Below are 12,500 nucleotides of genomic sequence, written 5' to 3'. Positions count from 1 at the left end.
GCTGGAGCTCGTGCAGATGGTTAGTAAGCTGGGAGAGAAATAAGAGGAAGGTACAACGATAGTGAGAGTGACGGGGACCTTGATTGAAAAGAAGTCTTTGAGAAATGGTGCTTTGTGTGTTTATTATGTGTCAAGGTTCACATTCTGCTGAAAGTGTCAACATGGAAACGATATGAGCAACTCAAAGGCACAGGAATTGATGTATTCCGAACTATGCAACCATGAAAAATGTCTGTATTTGTTTACTTTCACTAGTCCCTGTTGACAGTTTTGGTGTTTGTTTGTTTGTACCCTTTATTGATTTTTTTTTTCGTACAGACATAGTGATATCTGCAAATCTATACACAAAGGATTGATATGCGAAGATCTACAATGATATATATGTGATGTTTCTGTGTAATAATTTTCGTAAATGGAATTGATAAAAGTGTGGAAAGGAGGCAAGAGTTTTCCTTGAATGCCTCAAGAGAAAAAAAAAATACAAGGGTAATTGGATAAAGTGAAGGTTTCTAAGAATTCTGTTTGGTGTTTTATCGCTGCTACTTTTCAAAAGCATTAAATCCCATTTTTAAACTCCTTTTAGGGAAAGCATATTTGGGTAGCAGCTGTTCATTTACCTAAAAACTTATTTTAGCATATGCATTTATAACTGTGTCCTAACTAGTGCTAATCTTAGTGCTGGCTAGGGACACTGTGCCCTATATCTGTGAAAATTCCTAACTGCATTCCTCAGATTTTGTATCCACTGAAAGTTGTCAGTCATGTTCCTGGTGACTGGCCTTAAATCATGTACAAATTGTGGTTATATAAGTCATCTTATCCAGCACTCTTCTTTATGAAAAAAATTGGTTTATTTGTTTATTTATTTATTTATGTATATGTATATACAGATAGATACAGGGATATAGTTATAAATATATACATATATATATATATATATATATATATATATATATATATATATATATATATATATATTTTATATATATATATATATATATATATATATGTATATATATATATATATATATATATATATATATATATATATATATATATATATATATTATATACATACATAATATACATACATAATATACATTACATACATACATCATACATAGACATATACATACATATACATACATATATACATATACATTATATATATATATATATATATATATATATATATATATATATATATATATATATATATATTATATATACATATACACATATATATATATATATATGTATATATATATATATATATTATATATATATATATATATATTATATATATATATATATATATTTATATATATTATATATTTATATATATATATGTATGTATATATATATGTATATCATATATATATATATATATATATATATAAAATAGTTTCAAAATCTCTATCAGCTGTACTCTATACATCCTCATAGAAGGAAAGATGTTAGTCTTCTGTTGACATATACATACACACTCACATATAGTAATTGAAAAACAGTAATTTTTTCTAATTATTGCTACTAATTTTATGTGTATTCACGTACTCAAAATCAGTAGACATGCGCACTTGAGGGATAAGATAACCTGTATGCTTTTAGGGCGTCGGCTATCAATTTCTGGGTTAAAGTTTAAGGTTTAAGTGTGTTATCTTTGTATGTTGATGTGATTGCAATTTTTTTTTGTTTTTCTTTTCTTTTTTCTTTGTTTTTCTTTTTTTTCTTTCTTTCTTTCTCTCCTTTTTCTTTGTTTTTTCTTTCTTTCTCTCCTTCTTTTTCTTTCTTTCTTTCCCTCCTTCTTTTTCTTTCTTTTTTCTTTCTTTCTCTCCTTCTTTTTCTTTTCTTTCTTTCTTTCTCTCCTTCTTTTTCTTTCTTTTTTTTTCTTTCTTTTCTTGCACTTATATTGATTTTTTTTTTTTTTTACAGATGTATCGGCATGGAGACAGAGCCCCAATTACGTTATATCCAAACGACCCTTATAATGCAACGATATGGCAAAATGGTCTCGGTCAGTTAACGAAGGTGAGGCAATGGTGACGTTCCTTTTTTATTTCTTATTGTTATTATCTTTATCTTTCTTTTTTTTTCTTTTTTTTTCTTCTTTTTTCTTCGGTTATCTTCTTTTTTCTTCTTTTTTCTCATTTCTCTCTCTCTGTCTCTCTTTCTTCTCTCTGTCTCTCTTTCTTCTCTCTGTCTCTTTCTTCTCTCTCTTCTCTTCTTCTTCTCTTCTCTTCTCTCTTCTCTCTTTCTCTCTCTTCTCTCTCTTCTCTCTCTTCTCTCTCTCATTCTCTCTCTCTCATTCTCTCTCTCTCTCTCTCTCTCTCTCTCTCTCTATCTCTCTCTCTCTCTCTCATGTACATAGGTATAGTGTAGACATTTATTGATCTATATTGAATATATACTTATTGATATAAAGCAAGCATATGTTGTTCTATATATTCACTGACTTCATTTCCTTTTTATAAAGAGAGGAAAGGCCATGCAATATGCACTAGGTCGATGGCTAAGAAATAGATACAAAAACTTCATAAGTGAAAAGTGGATCCCAGAGGAGGTGTACGTCCGCAGCACAGACGTCGACCGCACCCTGATGTCGGCCGCTTGCAACTTGGCCGCACTGTATTACCCTGAGAAGCCAGCCCGCTTTGAGGATGACGTGGCTTGGCTTCCCACGCCCATTCACACCGCCCCACTTTCTGAAGATTTGGTACGATGAGACGATATGTTATAACACACATACACACACACACACACACACACACACACACACACACACACACACACACACACACCACAACATATTCATTAAAAAATGTGAAGTGCAAATTTATTGAGATAAATTTGCATGCTATAAAAGAGGAAGTCATGATTGTGAAAATCTTCACAGCATAATAGCACGTACGCATACAGTGCCTCAAAGTTCTGGGATCAAATTTGTCTCAAATGATAGAATAGGGGGAATTTTAAGGAAATGTGCTTAAATTGATTATAAAGAGTCGGTTATGATAAGATTAGCTATTTTATGATTATAATAAATTTCATAGCCAGAAAAATGAACCTAATCAGATTTATGATAAGATTAAGCCACATAGCATTAGGATAATAATTTTTCTCTTTCTGTTTTTCTTCTTCATCTCATTCTTATTCTTCCCCCTCCTCCTGTTCTTTTTGTTTTTCCTATTCTTGCTCAATCGAAAGAATTTAGATCTATTAACTATATCTTTCAGTTACTAAGCGTAGACCAAAGTTGCCCCAGGATCCAGAAGGAACTGGTGCGTCAGGAGGAACTGCCGGTGGTGAAGAACGTTACGCAGGAGAGCCAAGAACTATTCCAGTTCCTGACGGAGAAATCTGGCCAGAACGTGACGACTATACTGGATGTTGATTACTTGTACGACACTCTGCGGATTGAGGTGAGTGACCTGCATCACAGGCCGACGTCTTGTAACCTTTTCTTTTTAGCAGTGTAGGAATGTGTGATATTATGGAAAATGTATGTCTTGTAACTTTTTCTTTTTAGCGGTGTCACATGTAGGAATGTTTGATATTATGGAAAAGATGTTTGAATTTTTTAGGGTTCATGGATGTTGATTGATAAGGATTCAGTTGTATAGATTATATAAATACACCATAAAATAGTAAATGCCTGTTGTATTACTAAGATCTTAATAGTGTGAATAGATATGAAGATATGTTTGTGCTTAAAAGTAAAATGAATAAAAGATGGAGACCAGTGCTTTCTTCCTTTTTTCATCCATTAGATTTCTGTCACCGTGTAGAATGTAAAAAGTCCTGATAATCTTATAATATGATAGAGTTCTTTCTTCGTTTAAGTACTTAGTTAAAGATATCTTTAAAATTGTTCCTGGTGATTAAAAAAAAAAACAGGCTACTGCATAAGTATAAAAGGTGCAACTTGCAAGACTGTTGATATGTAGCAAATGTTTTCAGGCATTATATAACCTCACACTGCCTGACTGGACCCACGATGTCCTCCCAGCCATGAAGGAACTCTCCGACTTCAGCTTCGAAATCGTGGCATTGTCTGAGGAACTGAAACGGTTAAGAGCTGGTGAGTAGCATGGGCTTCTAAGGTAATCACAGAAATACTGCAATTTTCTTAAGGAGATTCGGAATGGATGATCGTTTCAGCTCAAAGCTCCGTATTCATTATGTGAAAGTGGAGAAGTGTGTCTTAAAAAGGCTTATAGTAGTGTAGTAAAAGTTTGATTAATCAAAGAGAAAAAGTCTTCTGTATTATTGTTTGCTGAAGTTTGGTAAATTGAAGAAACTTTTAAATGTGTTTTTCTCAAAATGGACCTTTCATGTTACAGACCCTTTTTGTTCAGGGCCTTAGCTCTCTCTCTTTCTCTCTCTCTCTGTTATTCTCTGTCTTTCTCTCTCTCTCTCACTTACTCTTCTCTCTTTCTCTCTCTCTCTCTCTCTCTCTCTCTCTCTCTCTCTCTCTCTCTCTCTCTCTCTCTCTCTCTCTCTCTCTCTCTCTCTCTCTCTCTCTCTCTCTCTCTCTCTCTCTCTCTCTCTCTCTCTCTCTCTCTCTCTCTCTTTCTCTTTCTCTTTCTCCTCCACTGCCTTTGTGTGTGTGTGTGTGTGTGTGTGTGTGTGTGTGTGTGTGTGTGTGTGTGTGTGTGTGTGTGTGTGTGTGTGTGATACATATTTATGCATTTTTAAATATCTACACATATGCATTGGCTTATATCTATTTTTTCTACCTCTTTTAAAGCAAAATTTCCCTATTTTAGGTCCAATAATTGGAGAAATGAGCAAAAATATGCGCGAAAAGGTCGCCGGAAACACCCCACAGCAGAAGATGTTTATGTATTCAGCCCATGACACAACCTTGGCACAGCTGCTCCTTGGCTTGGGGGTGTTTAACAATGTGGCTCCTCCCTATGCCACCACGTTCATTATTGAGCTGCACAAGCATAATGAGAATGAACATTATGTCAAGGTATTATAAGGAGTCTCTCTTTGTCTGTTTCTGCTTGTCTTTCTATCTCTCTGTGACTCAGTCTTGTCTTGTTTATATTTGTGTCTCTCTTTCTGTGTCTCTGTGTTTGTCTTCTTCTTCTTCTTCAGAATTGTTTATTATTTGTAATAGAATATGAGTATGTAGGCAAATATATTCAGAGTCAGAGGAAGGGGAGAGCCATGGTTTAGAAATCACAAATTTAGCTGTTTAGCTTCATGTGAAGATTTTTCTCATTGATATTTTGAATAATACAGTGATAATTGGTAATGTTTAAAGTAGAGTGCAGTAGAGAGGCACATAATATCAGTTAACTCATCACTACCATGTAAACTCAATATCTACTGTAGGTTTCTTTTGTGAATTTTGTTTGCATGTAGATGGCTCCATAACAGGTCTTATGTGACCTCACCTGATTTCCCCTCTCCTTGAGTTTGCAGAAAAATGTTCTTTTCTCAATATTCCCATTAATGTTGATATTATTGTTGCTGACATGATTATTAAAATCTTTATGACGATGCTGATATTGAAAAATAAGGAAGAGGTCAGATAGGTAGTGCTAATAATTGACTCCTTGGTATTTAATCAGTAAACAAAAACAAACAAACAAACAAGAAAGAATGATAATATGTATTTTTGCTATTCCGGCATCAGTGGATTAATACCAGTGATTAATTCAGAGTACAATACAGGAGGAATTAAAGTGTAAAACAAATTTCCAACTTCTCACTGATGACTTGAATTTATGTAGAGTCTTTATATAGTCTTTACATAAAGTTAACTGCAGTATTGTTCATAATTAATGTATGTTCTCCCTCTCTCCCTATCTGTGATCTAGATGTTCCTACGTAATGACACCAAGATTATTGACCCACCATATGAGCTCCACCTGCCTGGGTGTTCTGACCCGTGCACCCTTGACGATTGGCTAAGCATCGCAAGTCAGGTCGTGCCAGAGAACTGGGCTGCTGAGTGCAAATCCGACGATGACGTGGTCGAAATGGCAACTGAGACGTTAGTTGGTAAGTTTGTCTGCCCTTCCGTTTCTGCTTCCGGCATTGGTAACAGAGATGGGAGTGGGAAACGCCTGGAACAGATACAGTCCTGTGTAGCAGATTGTATTTTATAGCGTAAAAAATTTGCTCTTTGTAGCATGGAGTATTCAGTATTTTTCTTGTTGTTTGTCTTCTTTGTATGATTCAAGCTCCTAATGGTAAGGAGTGTAAAGTAGTACATATCTTTAAACAAAGCATATTTTAATTAACAAAATGTGGACGGTAAGCTCAGGAGCATGTAGCAGATATCTGTTGGTAGTGATTATTGTTCTTTTTACTTTTTTTATTATAGTTTATAGATGGTATTTATCATAATGATGATCTTACTGTGCTTGCTTTTTGATTATAGCTTTTATTATTATTGTTAGTATTATTTTGACGTCCACTACCCAGCAGAAGGTAAAAAATAATAAATCTGGGACCAGCTTCAGCATTCTACAATATTAGTAAGAGCCATAGAGGACCTAGCATTTGATATATCTCTTATGGAGCTAACCTTTGTGCTTAATGTACTTGTTTTCTTTGTGTTATACCTTAAAGAAAATGAGTTATTATGGAAAGTATATACAGTATTTGTCTTTGTACTAACAGTAGTAGAATCATAGCTATAAAGAGTGCAAGGAAAATGTCTGAGTTTGAAATCTGTCAGTACTGTGAGTACGTATAGAACTTTGTGTATATGTTAATGTATAATGTAAAATGTATGATATATAATTAAAACTGAGAAAATGCATGAAAGCATTATTAAGCAGAAACAAAAAGATGACAATTTTAAGTTGTGATAGCTCTTTCGTTCATTTCTCTGTGGCTCGTTTGGGTGTCCATCATGTGCCGGATTTCAACAACAGTGCCAACCGTCCCCAAGGAGTTTTAGCAGAAACAGTGATGTGCGTTTGCTCAGTTTATGAAACTCCTCCTGTCACAAAAGGAATGGAAATCCCTCTCCCTCTCCATTTTAAACCACACTTTTGTTTTTAAAATTTTATTTCCCATTTTTATTAGGATTGATTTAACTGGGTTAAACCTTGCATTTTGTCAGTAAACCCTTAAGAATTCAGATTATCCAATATCTAATAAGATTCTATGCTTATCTTCTCTTGTCTCAAGTGCTTGCAAAAGTTTTGATATTTCATACATTTTCTCTTGTTTTTCATTTCATCTGAATATATTTCTCATTCATGTGCTTGGTAAGGCTGGTAGGAAATCCAATGTACCCAAAACAGATTTATTCTAAGATTTTGAAAATGTCCTTGATTCATCTTGAGGTCTGAAAAGGTGAATTTCAAACAGTAGTTTCTTCTTTCAATAAAACTGTTTTGTTTATAGTATGTCTTTCTACCACTGTATCATTATGGTAGTGTTCTGTCCTTAGTAAGCTTCTTACATGTGTTCTGATAAGTGTGAACTTACACTTTAGAAGATTTGCATAGTAATTGCTTCTTTCCTCCTGTCTCTCTTTTTTCTTACATTTTTGTTAATGGATGCATTTTTGGTGTTCCCTTTAATTGTTAAAATCAGTTGGGGAAAATCTGTGTAGCCTTAGATTGAAGCTAAATTCATTCAAAGAACATTTTAGTTCTTCTTGAACCCTTTGACTGGTCTCACCCCTTTCCTTACCACAATTATATCTTATACTTTATAGCCTTTTTCAAATGTTGTCTCTGCTGGCCATATCAAGATGCATTTTTAAAACTTCATACTCACTCACTAAAATCACGAGTTGGAAGCCTGGCTTGAGTTTGCAAAAAATTCTTTGCACTGCCTTCAGGTACTATAAGGAGCCAGTGCATAATGCAGGGACCAATAAATAGTTTGTTTGTTTCTCTACCAAAAGCCCCATGCAAGACCTAGCACGTCGGGCAGCCAGTGTGGCCTTCCTTTCCAGCAACGTTTAGATCAGTGTAGCATAGAAGAAAGAGAAAGAGGAGTTGCGAGGTGAATCTATGTGAATCCTATAGGGCTAATAGTAATATAGTAGAAGCATAAACTGCACACTGCTTAACCATTCATAAAAAGCTCTAACCTGAAAGCCACTGTGGATGTATATGCCATTCCCACTGTGAGTTTAATATATTAATTATTTTTACACATAGATTGCTCCACAAGTACTAAGTCACCAGTGAGCCAATTATGAGTACTACCTCTCTCACCTGTTTGCCCTTTTCCATGATTTTTTAATATTGCTGTTAGTAGTGTCAATAACACTATAATTATAATGTTTATGATAAAAATAACAGTATCAGTATTTGAATAGCAAAAAAGTTATTTTCCCACAAACTCAAGCAGAGGTGAAATCGGTGGAGTTATAAGGTTAACAAATTGACTTCTCCTTGGCTAAACACTTGCAGAATCATCTATGTGCAGAGACAGTTCACAAACAATATTGCAGTGAATGCAACATTTTTGCTTGAGGCTTTGGGTTAAAGATTTCTAAGCCTTACCAAATGGATTGAGAGATATGATCATGTCATCTAATAGATAGCTTAACTGATAAGAAACCTTTTGAACAAGCATCCATATAATTTACAAGTCAGCTACTCATACCATTGTTACATTTTCACGAGGAATAAAGGATAAAGAAAGAGACTAAAGTTTTGCAGATCACAAGGTTTTGGATTAGAAAGACACCCTCATAATTTGTATTGACTGATGCCGTAACTGTTTAGTGATAGCACTGATGTCGTAATTAAAAATGTGTGATATGGTGATAAGAAATTGAAATGTTTTAACTTTTGCGGAGGTCCAAAAATATAAAGATCAAGATGCTGATCTCAGTAGATTTAATATTTATTTCATAAATGCACCTTCAGGATTGATTACCTTGATGAAGTTGAGTTTCTGTTAATATTAGGTAACTGTTGATACAAAACAAAAGAACAAAAATGAAACCCCAATGACTGATTAGCCCACATGTTCATAAGATGTATCATAAGGGTATAATAATTTATAAATCTTCTAGATTTGGTCCTTTTTGATCTTTCATGAGTTGTTTCCATTAAACCCAGTATCAACTAAATGGAGTGTTTACTATAACTTGAGATTCTGTGCATGGGTGTGTGTCTACTAACAGATGTTTACAGAGGTAGGCATTGCATTACTTTGTGTAAAAACAACACTGAAAATAAATTCAAGGAATGTGTGTCATGATGCATAAGAGTATAGATTTGATTTTATTATTTATTTGCTATCTAGGAATTCAAGAAACTTCAAGTTTATGATCACACTCACACTCCCTCTCCCTTATGTTCACTTGGACACACAAACATAATCACATACTCGCTCTCTTCTGCACACCTATCCACTCGCAGCATATAGAACCCTCCCTATGTATTCAATGCATTTGAAATTTGTTTATGTGTTTTTTTTCCTCCCTGCAGCAATCTCCGCAGCTGTCTTCCTGGGTATTCTTCTCCTTCTCCTGGTCATCTACAATCTCTGCCAGTGGAAACAATCGAAGCATTTCAACTACCAGATCGTCCCAAACAACTTTACGTAGGACTGGGTTCCTCGGAGAGTGCAAATCTGATGCTTGCTCACACAGAAGGAAGGAAAGGCTTTGCAAAGTGGAATTCAGAGCTTTGCATAGATGAGTGAATGCGATTTTGAGGAGAGGATTATATCAAAATTTCTACTTGTGGACTTTAACTCTTGTGATAAAAATAAGGAAAAAATGGTCCACGGGTGTGAGGTGTTTTGCGTCAGTTAAGTGGGTGCAACATGTTTCCACGTCCTGGAATGAGTAGTTCGTAAATGTTACTGGAACATTTCATTTATCTCTAGGTAATTTTTTTGAAGTGTCGCGAGATTATATATTTCTATATACATAATGCATTGAATGAGATTTTATTGTAAGTTAACCTTTGTGCCTCTTTTATTTAGTCTGCCAAATGTAGCTGCAAGTATTTTTATAATGTTTCCTTTTTTCATAATTGTATAATTATATCAGTGGTAGTGTTGAAATTAATTATGGGTGGAGATATAAAATTCATCTTCAGAAATTCCAGATTAGTTTATATAATTTTTATGCACATTATTCATGATTGTTTTTCTCCTTTTAGCCATTCAGTGAAGAACAAAGTCCATTCAGAGTGCCATTGGAACTTACTCTTTTTTTTTTTTTTTTTTTTTTTAGTATAATTGATAAATGCAAGTTAAAATTTCCATTACTGTCATACAGTGAAGGGGTTCCATGTAGTTTTTTCCACAGCATTACAGAGATGCTGTAGTCTTTCAGAACTTCATTATGCAGTGTTGTTTCTAGTGATCAAAACCAGTGCCAGTGATTATTGCTAGTGTTCCAGAAGAGGAAGGGGTATTTGCAATTTATATTCTCACTTGCTTGCTCTCCCTCTCTTGCCCTCACTCTCTCTCTCTTTTTCTCTCTTTATCACCTTCTCTCTCTATCCCTGTCTGTCTCTCTCCCTGTCCCTACCTACCCCTTCCCACATGTCCTTCCATTGTTGATTCTGCATTAAGGCAGATCCATATATATTATAATGGTAAATGACCCATGAGTTCTGAGTTATAATCAAGATGAATGTTAGAATCTGAGAAGAGATTCACTATTTCTGTTAAATTTTCCGGCTGTTGACATACTACCATTTGCTGCAAATGTTTCTCAAGTTTCATATGTGTACAATATAGGATTGTGTGTGTGTGTGTGTGTGTGTGTGTGTGTGTGTGTGTGTGTGTGTGTGTGTGTGTGTGTGTGTGTGTGTGTGTGTGTGTGTGTGTGTGTGCACATGCATTAGATGAAATCAGACAGAAGTTGATATTATGCCAGGCTTTAATACTTTCCAACTTGTCCTCTAATATAAAAAAGAGGTCTTTATATACTCCTAAAGCCCAGCAGGTCGTATTCACATGTCACATTTCCTTGGCCTGCAAAGAGTGTCTTAATAACATGTAGATGTATGTTGGATTCATGTTAAAATTTCAATGCGAGAATAATGTTAGTGATATATATCAATGGTTGTGAACAATATAAGTGTGGTTTAAGCAAGCAGCTGCATTTAAGAAGTTTTTAGTTTTTTTTAGTATAATGAAATGAAAACAAAAATAGATTATGCTTTGATTATCATTTTATTACTTTATATGAAAATTGAAGTTGATATTAAAAAGAGATCATATTTTTCATCTATATGCACTGAAAGTACTAATATTTGTTTACCATATTGTTGATGGTATTCGTGATCAGTGAGTGTTCAAGTTATAGTAAGGTTAATAATGCAACAATGATGACAGATTGCAAAGCATTACAGCAACATTTTTGGGATAGTGCCATAGACAATCATGAAGACCAGTGACGTGTCTGTCTCATGATACCCTTTGCAATTTTTATGCATTATCTTTTTTTTCTCTCTCTCTTGTCTCTCTGTTTTCCTTTTTTTCTCCTCGTTTTCATTAGTTACTGTTGGCACTCCTATGACTGTATCAGTTTATTACTATTGATTATTATTATTATTATTATTGTTATTATTATTATTATTATTATTATTACTCCTACTACTTCTACTATTACTACTACTACTACTACTACTACTACTACTACTACTACTATTACTGCTACTATTACTACTACTATTACTATTATCATTATCATTATAATTATATTGTTACTTCTGATCATCATTATCATCATCATCCACATCCACATACTCATGATCATGATCATTACCACCTTCGTGTTTATTTTGTTGTTGAAAAAGAAGGTCAAGTCAAGTTTCATTACTAGTTTATTTAGCATTGTGCGTACGTCATGTGAAGGATTCAAGCTGAAATGAATAAAACAGTGAGGGGAGGAATAGGAAAAGGTACAAATATGTCAATGTATTTTAAGGTATGAAGAACCAGATTGGTGAAAGGGCCTTCTGTATATTTGTGTTTTCTAATCTTCCCTTCATTGTTGTATTTATAATGTATATGGCATAGAATTATTTGGAAACTACCTTCTAGTATTATTTTGAGTACATGAACTGTGCTCTGAACCGAAGACAAAGCTTATAGGCATTAGGTGTAAAGAAGAAATACCCAAAGAAATTATATCTGTAAGAAATTTGTGATGATTAGTATCCTGCTGTATTACTCTCGCATATTGACAAAGACAAACATGCTGTTATCAGTACTTGTTAAGTGCACATTGGGTTGTGAGATTTATTAATGTGTCTTGTTATGAGAGTGGCCACTAACAACACACCAGGTCCTGTATGTAAAGATTAGTATTGATAATTGAATTAGTAATGCAGTAATTAAGTTCTCTGAGGGAACATTGTGTCTGCACTTTCCTTAGGTGTACATGTGTTGTGAAAATGGCACTTGTTACTACTGACAGTGGATTTTTGAAATATTATTTTTGTGGCGGAAAAACGTTGGATGGCTCGGGGAGCTGTGCCACTGTCAGTTTTGATTTACTTTTCCAAATAATGCACAGATATTTTTATAATTGCTTG

The 12,500-nt window shown here is 34.1% G+C and overlaps 1 protein-coding gene across 1 annotated transcript in view; it reads left to right on the top strand.

Annotated features, from left to right (window-relative positions):
• The window catches only part of LOC119590215 (prostatic acid phosphatase-like), an 11,063-nt gene extending 281 nt beyond the window's left edge, over nucleotides 1-10,782 (top strand). Inside the window, exons 1-8 of the mRNA XM_037938992.1 lie at nucleotides 1-19; nucleotides 1,936-2,031; nucleotides 2,477-2,716; nucleotides 3,237-3,422; nucleotides 3,961-4,081; nucleotides 4,770-4,978; nucleotides 5,835-6,018; nucleotides 9,429-10,782. The exon at nucleotides 1-19 is cut by the window's left edge and continues 281 nt beyond it. Of these exons, the coding sequence (XP_037794920.1) occupies nucleotides 1-19; nucleotides 1,936-2,031; nucleotides 2,477-2,716; nucleotides 3,237-3,422; nucleotides 3,961-4,081; nucleotides 4,770-4,978; nucleotides 5,835-6,018; nucleotides 9,429-9,547 (1,174 nt within the window). The 3' untranslated portion in view covers nucleotides 9,548-10,782. The remainder of the gene's footprint in view (nucleotides 20-1,935; nucleotides 2,032-2,476; nucleotides 2,717-3,236; nucleotides 3,423-3,960; nucleotides 4,082-4,769; nucleotides 4,979-5,834; nucleotides 6,019-9,428) is intronic.
• The last annotated feature ends 1,718 nt before the right edge of the window (nucleotides 10,783-12,500 follow it).

The sequence above is a fragment of the Penaeus monodon genome, chromosome 3 (assembly GCF_015228065.2).
Source record: "Penaeus monodon isolate SGIC_2016 chromosome 3, NSTDA_Pmon_1, whole genome shotgun sequence".
Lineage (NCBI taxonomy): Eukaryota > Metazoa > Arthropoda > Malacostraca > Decapoda > Penaeidae > Penaeus > Penaeus monodon.
The sequence above is the reverse complement of the archived record's forward strand: the minus strand, read 5'-3'. Positions and strand labels throughout refer to the sequence as shown.